Raw genomic sequence first — 12,576 nt, 5'->3', positions numbered from 1 at the left:
TTGTAAAACGAACTCTTGTTTCCGCTGAAAGGTCTTATAGTTCGTAAATGCAATTTAAAGAAAACGATCGGTTTAATAATAAAAGAACTATTTCTACAATTAATTTTGATTTCGCGTGGAAGTCGTGGAACAAGTAATTGATTTGACTTTAGTCTCACTCCACGTTTACTTTTACCCAGTTTGATCTCACGTCGCTTTGTTGTGATGGCGACCCTACTCGGATTCACGAAACTCCTTAGTTGCACGGCGAGTAATTGTATAAGAAGAATTACGCCGGCCGTAATTTGCAAGCAATATTATCCCGGTATGTAGCTTCGAGTTACAATCACATGGAAATTGTGCGGCGGAAACTTAACCTCTCCTTCGAGCGAAAACGTAACCTCTTTTCCTCCTAGAGCGCTCTACGGCTTTTTTAAGAATTTTAATTCTTAAAATTTATAAAATGACATCGACACTTGCTGTTATTTTGTTACATAAAAATTTGAGGACTTAATATAATTCCGGTAATTTGTAAGATTCATTGATAAAATACTTAAACATTTAAAATGGAGTATCCTATCCCTCAACTACATCAAAAAAAATAAATGGATAGGAGATTTCTAGACTAACGGCAAAAGATTAATTTTATCAAGCAACTTATTACAAACTCTAGGAGTATATGTTATCTAATTTCAGATGAAGTGTATATTGAAAATAAATTTTTATTTTAGCTTTAAGATTGTGGGAGACACCAGTGGCAGAGTATAGAACAGCTAAACTACCATGGATGAAGACAATTCCGAATCATCAAACAGAAATATTGGAGTGGGATGAAGAAAGGGAGAAAATATGCACAGGTTGCTGAAACAGCATATATATCATGTAAATCTAAGTGAATACTGCTTATTTTTTAAAAATTCTAACAGATTTCATTTCCAGATGTGACAAGAGAAATCAACAATCAGATTGCAACCGACAAAATTGGCCGCATGTTTGCAGTCGTGCAAGTATGTGGAAAACAATTCAAGGTGACGGAAAATGATATTATAATTATTGAGGGATACTGGCCGCCGAACATAGGCGATCAGCTGAAGCTGGAGAAAGTGTTATTAGTTGGCAGTAAAGACTTTACCCTCATAGGCAGACCGATTGTGAACAGAGAATTAGTGTCAGTCGATGCGATAGTCATACAGAAGACTCTATCTCACACAAAAACTCGTTTTAGATTCATACCGAGGAAGCAATATCGGCGTATAAACTGTAAGTTACTAAAAACAAAAAAAAATTCTTATTTCCCTCTTCCTTTCATCCTTATTAATGTGTTCCACACTTCATTTTTCAGTTTACAGAATACAATACACAATGCTGCGAATTAACTCCATAAATATAAACGGGAACATTGACGAGAAGAAAGAAGTGGAGGGATTAGATAGAATATATTAACAATATCATGTATATGCCAATAAAACCAATATTTTTAAATGCTATGCATTATTTTCAGGTAGTTGTCAAAGAATATATAATAAAAATTATTTATTTAAAGTCTACTGTATCAAAAGCACGATTTAATAAGAAAAAATACTGTAAATTTTTCGAAACATACCAATTAATAATTATGAAGTTAATAAATTAAAAAAATTTAAGTTTAAAGACCGTTTTTTTTTTTTTTAATTAATAATCTACTTACCAAAAATCCATTGTACATCGCTTGCACAGTTTCCTTATCAAAATTCCTCCGAGATTACTTTTCGTAAAAGACATGCGCCTGATCAGGCCTGATGACAGTTGCGCTGTGCAAGTGTGGAACACGTGGTGGGGCGAGTGCATTGGAAGTAAAAGCGTAGCGACAGTGACGACAGCCGGTAGTAACGAGGGGTAACATCAAGCGGTGCGGTCGATTGTGTTTCGTTTCTCTGGCAGAGAAAAGCGATCGGCAACTTTCGTTCACGCTATCACAGCGATTCCTCGTCAGATCTTTCGTAAAACGCTAGATCTCTTGCGGATATATTTTTAAATTTAATTTTTGAAAGGCTCGTGTGAGGAAAAAAAATAGAAAATATTTCTCACCATTGGCACGCACATCAGACACTGAACTCTCTCTTTCACTATCAACCTGTTTTTCAACTCCAGTTCCTGACGTCGAAGGAGAGCGGGAATCCTGTAAGTGTCAGCGTGAGCTCTTGGAAAATTGAAATGTCCATCGATGAGGTCAGGGTCATTGATTTACCGATTGCAAAGATACATAATTTTTTCTTAGACGAGAATTCAGTTCAATGCGATTGTTTCTCTTGAAGTAAATCTGAAATTTAAATAAAACCACTAGAAATTATGCTAATACATATTCTTTAGTTCGTTCTTAATTATCATCTTTCATACAGGCATCACATTTTTTATAAACATTTAAAATATACTCTTAAAAAAATTATTATATTAGAACGGAAGTTACGAATTATTTTTTAACAGTTCTATAATATGTTTTATGCATATTTTTTACTAGCTTTGAAGTTTTACTTCGTCCGTTTATCATTTTAGCATTTAATTATTACGTATATTGTATGCGGAAAGTGCGCTTATCAGAATGCAGGCGTTTTCAGTGTTTCACTCGAGAAAGAGACAGAAGAAATTCAGAATATTCAAATAATAAACGTATCGTCCGAAATTTACTGTCTATGCTAATATGATGAGCATAATTAACACCGTTCACAATCGCAAAAAACGAGGTCGTAAGAGCATAAATTGATAAACACCACTATCGAAGTATTAAAGATGTATAAGATTTGCTTCTTCTTTGTCTCTCATCTGGACCAGCATAAAATGTTCCTCTGTTACTTCAACAATAATCTGTTTTCGTGCATATGTTCTTATCTCCCATCATAATCCTGTGTTCCATTGAGATAAGCTGCTTTTAGCATAAAGTCAATATACATATATCGAGTTCTCCAATATTAATTACGTATCATTGTAATGCAAATGCTAGTAAATTTATAAAAATTGGTCGTGCTTCTGTCGTCTTTCTCGTTTTCGTACAGTAATAATGTGTTATTAATATTGTGTTAATAAAATACTAAAGATTATCTGATCTACTGTAGGAAGTGCGGCGTAACGTAACATAGATAACAGAAACAATAATTATCAATTAATCAATTATTAATTTACAATAATAATATACTATTATTATCGTAAAGTTACAACTGAGAATTGATATTTTGCAAGATTTGATGAAAAATATTAATAATTATTTCTGTTATCATCTTCCATCTTTCCAAGTTTAGATAACTGTATACATAAAATTTTTCAGTTACACACAATTGTGATTCGATTAATTCATTAATTACTTCAATTGTCTCAATAATTTTTACTTTGCGTTGTCTCCCGTTATCCTGCACTATCCCGCCACGTCCAAATCCTGCCGAAACTTCGTAATGCGACCATGTCGAACTTCAAAGTTTGCTACAAGAATTTGAACGAGTAATTTTGAAAAATGGCAGAAAAAAGAAGAGTAAAAAAGCGAGAAAGCAGGAAAAAAAATTTGTTAACGAATACCAGTTACGCAGGGACTTGAGGGAGCAGACAAAGATAAGAAAAACTGCAGACTTGGCGCAAGTAGAAGCTACGATGCCCACGGAACCCAAACAGGAACCACAATACTCCGAGGATATTAGGATCGGTGGTATAGAAGGGTGAGTGTCTTTCTCTCAGACATATCTAATTAATCAAATCATTATTTGAACTCCTGTAACAAAGTAAATTATATTAATAAACTTTTTTTTAATAAATAATTAACATTTATTTATTATATACAAGCAAAATATTATAAGATATATATACTCATGATGCGCTTACGCACATTTAAAACAGCTAATTTGTTTCCCTTCAGAAAGATCAAAAGAGAAACGCAAGTATGTTATTCGCAAAATTATATTATTACGTGCGAATAAGTGTAAAAAATCTTCGGGCTTTAATAGGTCCTGAGCGATGGTTTGCGCACAATTCATTGCAATCACCAGTTTGCAGGCTGTAAAAAAAAAAGCAGTTATATTTCAATCAAAATTAAGATGTAGGAGTATATACATTTCGTGTGTACGTCTGAAACTGAAAGATTTAAAATCAGTAAAAGATCTCATTACCCGACACATGTCTGAAACAAAAATTGCTTTATTAATATATGACATTCGATGTGATTCCTTTTCTCTCTTTTCCTACAGATATTTTAATTTATTGTATATTGAACGATTTTCACATTTCTTATGAGAGAAAAGGAAAGACATAGTATCGCCGCCTTGATAACAGTTATCAGTAATTCGTTAAGTCAAGTTTAATTATGACAAGGCATGTCTCGCTGAGTAGCCAAAGTGACATATACCTTTATTCATAACGTAAACAATGGAAAGACGTAACAAAATAAGTGAAAATATATATATAATAAATTTAATTATCAATCTATTAATTTTCAGAGGCGGAACACAATCCACATTGGTGATACTCGACGGAAACGGTGTGACGTTAACAAAAGTTGAGGGACCGCAAACCAATCATTGGGTAATTAAACAGATATGATATATAAATAGCTTATATTTAAATTGCATTACGAGCCGAAGACAAAAAAGTATAGAGATTTAATATGCTTCTAGACAATTGGAATAGACGAGACGGCTGCCAGACTCAGTGCAATGATCGAGAAGGGTAAAGAACAGCTAAACATAGCGGAAAGCGTTCCCTTAGAATGCGTAGTAAGTATAAATCTAATATTACTATTATTTATTACATAAAAAAATTAATAAAAGATAAACAATATAAAAAAAAAAAGATAAAAGATAAAGAATAGTTTATCTTGATATTTTATCGAGGTATTTTAAAATTTCAAAACTTTTAATTATACAAATTTAACTTTAATTCTAAAAAAAAAAATCAGTAATTTTTTATGATTAACAGGGACTTACTTTAAGCGGTTGCAAAGAAGAGATTACGAATCGTCAACTCGTGAAAACTTTATTGGATAAATATCCGCAATCTGCCAAGGAGTACGTGGTTGGATCAGACACTCTTGGTAGTCTCAGGACCGGTCTGCAATCCGGTGGGATTGTGTTGATTGCCGGAACTGGTAGCAACGTTTTACTGATTAATCCGGACGGAAAGACTTATAGTTGCGGAGGATGGGGCCACATGATGGGCGACGAAGGAGGAGGTACACACGTTTATACTGTATAGTAACACAAAGTTAATTTCAAAATTAAATTAAAAATTAACTATATTAATAAATGTAAAATAGAACAAAAATTAATAAATACGTTTTAAGCTTATTGGATCGCTCATCGTGCCTGTAAATACGTATTTGACGACATCGACGGTTTAGTGGAAGCACCAGAATCAATAAGTTACATTTGGCCGGCGATGAGAAGTTTCTTCAATATCACTGATAGAAATGGCCTGTTACCATATTTGTACACAAACTTCAACAAAACTACGTTCGCCAGTTTTGCCAAGGAAGTCGCGATCGGTTGCGAAAAAGGTGATCCGTTGTGCTTAAAAGTTTTCGAAGAAGCTGGACAGTTTTTGGCAAAGCATATCAATGTCGTTGCGAAGAAAGCTCATAACGTTAGTGTTTAATCAGCTATAAATAAGATAAAACAATACGATTACATCATCAATAATTTAAATTTACGTTCTTTTTCAGGATCTCAAACTGGCTTACGGTGGTTTAAAGGTGATCTGTGTTGGATCTGTATGGAAATCGTGGAAGTTTATGAAAAATGGTTTCGTGAACGAGATCCATAGCAATCATGTTGTAGATGAGTTAAGTTTACTACGTTTGACAGCAACAGCGGCATTAGGCGCCTGTTATCTGGCCGCAGAGAAGATTAACTGCCTTTTTGTCAAGCCGTACGATAGCAACGTCGAGGTCTTTTTCCATTACAAGCATGATCATTATCCAGAAATACTGAAGATAGAACATTCTTAGAATTAGATAGTCATATACTTGATTGAACAGCGTTTACAAACGAAAAAAGTACACGATAAGAAATAAACGAATATAGTTTCAAAAAGATATTAACAATTTGTTAAGTCTATGGTGAAATATTCTAAAAATATGTAAAAAAAAATTTTATCTCATATGATTAATGGCTGGAAAAATTCAATTTTTTAATTAAAACGATTATAAAGCTCACATATAGATCTACGCATACATGATGTATGCATTTGTATGTATATACATACAAGTCTGAAAAATAAATTTGTATTTGTAAATTACAACTAGAAATATCGATTTAAAATAAATTTTTATGGACAACAATACGTTTTATTGAACATGTATTGTTATGTGATGCACTTCAGTGTGTTCTTCCTAAAGATACGATTAAATAATTTAACGAAGCATTTTTTGTAACGCAATCGAAATATGAATTTTGTTTTTTTTTTTTATACGCACCAAATTTCATAGTGATAAAAGAATGGGTCATAGGCAGTCATGGGACAGCTGGGATTGAAGGCCATTTGGAATACGGCATGGGGCGGTATATGGTCGGTTTTGTGTCTGATCATTAAAATCTTATTGTATTTGATTTTGTTTATCTTCAGTTTTATATTCGTTTCGGGTTGTATTGGAGCCATAGTGATCCTCATTTTATACGCTTTTGGCATCCTACCAACAAACGAGCAAAGATGATTAAGGGACCGGAAAACGTTGTATCTTGTAAGTGATGTAACAAAATAATCATTACTATCAACTGAATATAAACACGTAGCGCAAGAGAAGCTTTATTTGCGTCTTAAAAAATTTATCATCGGCGTAAAATTACGTGACAACGTATGTTTAAAAAATATATTTATGTCAGGATATATCACAATTTATCTCCTGTACATTGCAACAACACACATATACAAGTATAATATCCCTCTCTCTTATTTACATATATAGACTCTGGCTAAAGCTGAACTACCACAATTTATATAATCAAATTTGCATTATAATCTCATTTCTTAAAAACAATTTTTATAACGATACAATTATAAATCTATAACATACACATATATTATATATGTGCATATAATATGTGAGCACAGGCCTTGTTGCATTAAATAACACTTATATGCTTAAAATTTAACGATCTATATATCGAAAAAATATATATAATTACATACCTATTTTATGACAAAAAAAAAACATGATTGAAACAGCCACATAGGAATTATTATGCTGTCGTTGTACGCATATATTTATCCTCCGATACTTAATAAGAATATCAAGTTCAGAAGATAATTCGCGAAATATTTAATGATACACTATGTGCTTGCTATGAAGTAAAATATTGTTTATTACAGCGTCTTACCTCATTATGCTGGATGCACACCAGCGCAATTTACGTTGCGAGCGATACGCGATATCCAATAAAACTTTTCTTTCTACAGGAAAACAGAGTTCTCATTGGATATCGCGTGTCGCTTGCAACGTAAAACGCGCTGGTGTGCATCCAGCATTAGTGTCCTAATTTAATTAGATTTATTTTGAACTAAAGCATGAATTGCTTGTTATTTTATTTGTAATGAGAGCTACTAAATTGCAATAGACATGGTGTCCGTTTGTGTCAATGTCCAAAATCCTAAATTAATTAACTTGTGGTCATTTTTACGCGCGCCATACATTTTAATTTTTTCTTAAACCATTTTAATATTTTAAACATATCTTCTTAATATCACTTAAAGATATTTAAAGACCTATTGCTGTGACGATATCGTTTATGCGAGAAAACAATGGAATTGAAGTTTTACTTACATTATTCATATTTTCATAAATATTCGGATAGCCATTGCGTGATATCTCCGTTTCGAAGATAACTAGGAATACACCGTGGCGAATGAATTTGAATTCACTAATTCGATTTTCCCATTACACGTATAAAGTGAAAACATATGACTTCAAGTTAATAATCAGTGCTTTAAATCGAATATTTCTATAAGCAGCGGCTCTACGCTGGATGGATTGACGTTCAAATAAACACCCACAACCTCATCATTTAGTTTATGGAGCTCAGAAATCTTCTGTATTAATTTGAGGAATGTGGATTTAGCTTCGCAGCCAGGATAAACACTCTCCAGATATCGTCTGAGGAGATAATAATAGGAATTCTGGAAGAAAGAAATTGATAAAAATGCTGCCCAATAAATTTTCCTAAATCTTTGTATTATAAGTAAAATAATAATCTATAAAAAAAAATCATGTAAGCTAACTATAACTTTACGTTGCTCCGACATTATGTAAATTATTTTAAACTATAGAACTTCTTTCAAGAATTTAAAAAATAGCGTTAAAATAATAAAATGTTGCAAAATTTTAAGTTTTGACTTACTTGCTCTAATTTAATAACGTCACCGTGCACGACTCTCGGTCTATCGGGAGTAAATAAGGCGATTGCACTTAAAATCAAAATTATATTTTCATCCCGCCAACGAGGGTCAAATGTTCTGACGAATCTCGCGTGCTCCGCGTATAAGTTTCCCTTTGCTTCTTTCAGAACGTCAACCTTTATATTTGACATACTCTCTTGGCTATGAGGTATCTTCCACATGTCTTTATCCGGGTCGTAATTAATAGCCGATCTTAGAATCATCATTTCTGTACAGCCCCCTTTCAACAGAGCTAACTGATCTTCTTGGCACATATTTTTGAAGGCGTTAATTTTCTTGGACATTTTTATCAAACGCCTAATCGCTATGGCCGTTAAATTTATAACGTCTAGCAACATTGGATCTGATTGTCCAAAATTATTCTGCAAATAAATATTTTTACTTATTGTATATCTTTCTTAAATTTCGCGTGAGTAAAGCAAAATTTTAAATATGTCCACCTTAAATTTACATTCATCGCCGACCAAATTTGTTATGTCGTCGTCTAACGGAGCTAATAACGCTTTGTTAGCAACTATTAATTCGTTCAGTTTTGCTCTCTCGGCGTCATTTAATTCCCTGCTACTTTGGTTACCACCGAAACTAGAAAACGCTGAATATTCTAACTTGATGGCCTCGCATAAAATAGACTCTATAGAATTAGCAGCAATTGGTATCCTGAAACAAATATTAAATTTTAGCAACGAGTTTTATGGCGTGTTAAAATATATTTTATATGTATCTAGTCACCTCTGAACATCTTGCAGAACATCTCTAGTAACGTCGGCTGTATTTTTATTCCAATCTGTATTTGTACTAGATTCCACATTTTGATTCTTGCATTCCTCAGTGTTACGATTTGTAATTAAATCTGTCAAGATCGGATTTTCCACATGACTCCCTTTGGGCTTGGGCGTATTTCTAGAAGCAGCAGAGTTGCTATTACTTTCCGGAGTCTCTTTTGCTTGAACTTTTTTGGTGTCACGGTCACGTTCAGCGATCACTGTATCGATCGTGTCTTGTTCCTCCAAAAATTGCGTGATAGATGGATCCGCTGCCAAACAAGTGGCCATATCAGGATCCGCCATAATCTTCATTATAACCCTTTGATCTTGAAATATCTTAGCAACTAAATTTGGATTACTGATGAACTTTGTCAGCAAGCTGGGATCCTGCTTGAATTTGGCGGCCAAGTTACTCCCGCTCGAACACATTTCCTTTGGTTTTTGGCATATCGAAGTTTCTTCTTTCGTAAGTTGCGATGACGAGCTTGGGTCGGATTGATTCGTCTCGTCAAGCGACGTCTGATTCACATAGACGGAAGAATCTTGTTCAGAACTTTGTTCAAATTTAGAATAATTAGGTGCATTCTCTTCGAACGTAGGATCATAACTCGTCGATTCGCGGTTGATATCTACAAACTCAGAATTGAACTGCAGCGAGTTCTGCTCGTATCTCCCTGAATTTGTAGAAGAGCTCTTGTCCGTCTCTACGCTCTGGGGCACCACATTGAGATCAGTAAATCTCGCACGGCTGTAAACAAACAATTTCTATTTAAGTTTTATTGATTTTACTTCCGCGCAGTTTTTTATACACCAGACAAAACCATACCTAGCAAGGCTGGACCTCGGTCCAGGAACAGACTCTTTCAGCATGTCCAGCGTCTTCGTTTCAGCGATATTTGTATTTTCCGGTGGGCTCGAAGGACTCGGCACGCTCGCCGCCGTCACTGGGCTCATACTCTCGACAATGTTTTGCCTATTACTGTCCAGATCTGTGTACTTTCTATCAGATTCCCAAAAGTACGTCTCCGACATGGCCGATGCGACCGATGTGACTGACATCGACGTGTCTTCTAACGTACAGTCATCCACGCAGTCTTTTTTTATCTTCGACGTTTTGCCGTTGTCGGACTGGGTCCGTTTCTTTGCACGGTTCTTCTCGATCTTTTTTCGTTTCAGGACCTTATCCTCCTCGGACATGATGTACTCCTTGCGCATACCAATACTAAAGCATTTATCCAAACGACATTTTTGACAAAATCGTCTGGTTATCGTTGTGATGTTACAGTTTTCCGTGAAGGGGCATTTAAAGTCCTGCAATAAATAATTTATTTCAGTCTAATGCATAAAAAAATGTATTATTTTATAAATTAAATAATAAAACATAAATTCTAAAAATATTAAAGCTCAAACATAAAGCTCTATTATCTGCATCTATTCATTTGCAATCAATCTCACAAATAAATCATGATAGTCTCCTACTAATATGAATAGCAATCTTTCACTTTAATAATCAGAGTAATCTGCAGCTAAACGGAAGTTGTTTTAAATGCAGAGATACATCAGAATCTGAAAGAAAATACATCTTATCTAGTGTCCCCAGGTCCAATGTCAATAAATTTCAATGTATAAATGTTGTAAGATTAACAACTTTCATATATATCTGTTACTAATCTTACAGCAGGTCAAACAAGATACTTTCAATCAATGCACATTTATCATCTTATTAAAAAAAAAAAAAAAAAAAAAAAACACGTGTGCAATATAAGAGATATAAACGAAAAAAAAAATAGAGCTACTCTAGTTTATAATTTTGAACACAAAAAATTCACAAAAACTATTAGATGCTGAATTAGTCTTTGTAACTAAATAATCCAAAAATCCAACATGTACAGAATACATCCAGAAGTTCAGTTTGAGCTTGAGAAGGAAACTCATCGCAAAGACCAGCTCTAACAGATGAAATTGACTTCTTTTCAAAATAACAATATCAAAAACCGATGCAAGACGCAAGGGTCCAGGTCCTTCCGAGCTTCCGGATTAACCCAGCCACGCAGCGTCAGGCCGGCCGAGGCTTCACCTTGTTCTTCAACGCGTTCCTCCTGAAGAAGGCTTTGCAGCTCTCGCAGGAGACGGCGTTGAAATTGTAGCCGAGCGCCCGGTCGCCGCAAACCCCGCAGATCTTATTGGCTTCCCTTGCCGGCTGTTCATCGTCCATTGCTCCTGGGGCGGCGTTCCTTGGCGATTGGCACTTCTTATCTCACCCGCGCAGGCAGCATTGCTCCTCCGGTCTGGCACTCGCTCGCTCGCTCTCTCTCTCTCTTTTTTTCTCTTCTTCCGCCCTCGTCGCGTCCCGTCCTCTCGCTCACCGAGCGCCGTTGACTCACGTCCACATTGTTTATCGTGGTCGCAGTGCCTGTCCAGGGGCCAGGTCGAGATTATTTACCGCCACGATGGCATCGTCCACCGCATCCCCCGCTGCCGCCGAGCGCGCGCGCGCGTCTCGGATCCGCGCCTACAAAAGCTCCTTAAGTGACCGTGTCAAATAAAGCGCTCAATTGATGGCTCCCACTTGTCGGCGGTTAACGAGACGGTGCGGTGCGCACGAATTCGTCATACGATTTCTTGATCTCTTCATCCTTCATCCCGCCATATCTCTCTCCTCTACTCTCTTCTTCCTACGGCTCCTTCTCTCGCGGCCGAGGTTACCACGCCGCGTTTCTGAAATGTAACTAGATCTCAGCCACGTGACGCGGATCACTCGCGCGCCTGCTTTTAAATTTGTCTTAAGCGCAAAATTGTAACATTTTTTTTTTACAAAAATCCTTTTACCTAACAAAAAGCGACAATTTTGGTAATTTTTAGCAGCTTAAGAAATTAATGAAACCGTGTTCTTTAGGCCCCAGCAGTTTTTTAGCACAATTTTCTGGATAATACTTTAAATGTTTACTTAAAACGTTGCTTTAATGTTAAAGATTTTCATCAAAATTAAAGCGAGTCTCGCGCACGAATAAACAGATACAATATCGACAGTGTACCCCGTCATACATTATCGGAGACAGATTATTAGCAGATAACATTTAGGCGCTTGAATGTTACGAATTCTAGCGACACATGAATCATCTATTACATACTCAATAAAGAATATACCATTTAATTTACCTATAATGTCTACGAAGTCGCAGAGTCCTTAAATAATCCCGTTAGATATATCGGCTCGTGATACCCGCGTTAACGTGGCGAACGTGACACTTCTACTTCTATCAATTAACTTATTATTAGCTCAAAGTTCACGGACACGCACACAACCGCCTGGACGCGGGAAGGAGATAACGTTACAAGAGTCTACGACGGCAGACTATTCTCTGCAACGAGCGGAAATCGAATTCGCCCATTGCTCTACGGAATTCCACTACTGACCGCGCGACTGACG

At 35.5% G+C, this 12,576-nt stretch overlaps 3 protein-coding genes and 2 long non-coding RNA genes across 5 annotated transcripts; 2 read left to right on the top strand and 3 right to left on the bottom strand.

Moving 5' to 3' along the window:
* Nucleotides 1–146: 146 nt before the first annotated feature.
* On the top strand, nt 147–2,139 carry Mrpl21 (mitochondrial ribosomal protein L21). Its single transcript, XM_070663297.1, has 4 exons — nt 147–304; nt 711–836; nt 919–1,239; nt 1,322–2,139. The coding sequence occupies exons 1-4, from the start codon at nt 205–207 to the stop codon at nt 1,420–1,422; spliced, it is 648 nt and encodes a 215-aa protein (XP_070519398.1). The 5' UTR covers nt 147–204; the 3' UTR covers nt 1,423–2,139.
* LOC139106481 (uncharacterized) lies at nt 1,868–3,354 on the bottom strand. The gene is made up of 3 exons (XR_011546363.1): nt 2,727–3,354; nt 2,047–2,278; nt 1,868–1,974 (listed from the first exon to the last, which is right to left on the bottom strand). It is a non-coding gene; the product is annotated as an uncharacterized lncRNA (long non-coding RNA).
* Nucleotides 2,055–6,429, top strand: Nagk (N-acetylglucosamine kinase). Its single transcript, XM_070663292.1, has 7 exons — nt 2,055–2,187; nt 3,468–3,659; nt 4,434–4,518; nt 4,611–4,709; nt 4,912–5,164; nt 5,276–5,574; nt 5,654–6,429. The coding sequence occupies exons 1-7, from the start codon at nt 2,183–2,185 to the stop codon at nt 5,936–5,938; spliced, it is 1,218 nt and encodes a 405-aa protein (XP_070519393.1). The 5' UTR covers nt 2,055–2,182; the 3' UTR covers nt 5,939–6,429.
* Nucleotides 3,614–5,406, bottom strand: LOC139106480 (uncharacterized). Its single transcript, XR_011546362.1, has 3 exons — nt 5,268–5,406; nt 3,827–5,179; nt 3,614–3,712 (listed from the first exon to the last, which is right to left on the bottom strand). It is a non-coding gene; the product is annotated as an uncharacterized lncRNA (long non-coding RNA).
* Nucleotides 6,430–6,705: 276 nt separating the features above from the next.
* Nucleotides 6,706–12,433, bottom strand: Hr96 (Nuclear hormone receptor HR96). The gene is made up of 7 exons (XM_070663272.1): nt 12,306–12,433; nt 11,224–11,864; nt 9,973–10,457; nt 9,112–9,894; nt 8,823–9,039; nt 8,325–8,744; nt 6,706–8,103 (listed from the first exon to the last, which is right to left on the bottom strand). The coding sequence occupies exons 2-7, from the start codon at nt 11,359–11,361 to the stop codon at nt 7,906–7,908; spliced, it is 2,241 nt and encodes a 746-aa protein (XP_070519373.1). The 5' UTR covers nt 11,362–11,864; nt 12,306–12,433; the 3' UTR covers nt 6,706–7,905.
* Between the last annotated feature and the right edge of the window lie 143 nt (nt 12,434–12,576).

Source organism: Cardiocondyla obscurior, linkage group LG11, assembly GCF_019399895.1.
Source record: "Cardiocondyla obscurior isolate alpha-2009 linkage group LG11, Cobs3.1, whole genome shotgun sequence".
NCBI classification, from domain to species: Eukaryota; Metazoa; Arthropoda; class Insecta; order Hymenoptera; family Formicidae; genus Cardiocondyla; species Cardiocondyla obscurior.
This window is presented reverse-complemented; position numbering and strand designations above follow the sequence as displayed.

Excerpts from the sequence above, each read along its gene's own strand:
- Mrpl21 (XM_070663297.1), top strand. The coding sequence starts at position 205 with ATGGCGACCCTACTCGGATTCACGAAACTCCTTAGTTGCACGGCGAGT. Across the intron at positions 837-918 it reads AAGGGAGAAAATATGCACAG|ATGTGACAAGAGAAATCAAC; the intron begins GTTGCTGAAACA and ends TTTCATTTCCAG. Across the intron at positions 1,240-1,321 it reads GCAATATCGGCGTATAAACT|TTTACAGAATACAATACACA; the intron begins GTAAGTTACTAA and ends TTCATTTTTCAG.
- Nagk (XM_070663292.1), top strand. Across the intron at positions 4,519-4,610 it reads GACCGCAAACCAATCATTGG|ACAATTGGAATAGACGAGAC; the intron begins GTAATTAAACAG and ends ATATGCTTCTAG. Across the intron at positions 5,165-5,275 it reads GATGGGCGACGAAGGAGGAG|CTTATTGGATCGCTCATCGT; the intron begins GTACACACGTTT and ends ATACGTTTTAAG.
- Hr96 (XM_070663272.1), bottom strand. The coding sequence starts at position 11,361 with ATGGACGATGAACAGCCGGCAAGGGAAGCCAATAAGATCTGCGGGGTT. Across the intron at positions 9,040-9,111 it reads GTTCTGCAAGATGTTCAGAG|GATACCAATTGCTGCTAATT; the intron begins GTGACTAGATAC and ends TATTTGTTTCAG. Across the intron at positions 8,104-8,324 it reads ACGTTATTAAATTAGAGCAA|AATTCCTATTATTATCTCCT; the intron begins GTAAGTCAAAAC and ends TCTTTCTTCCAG.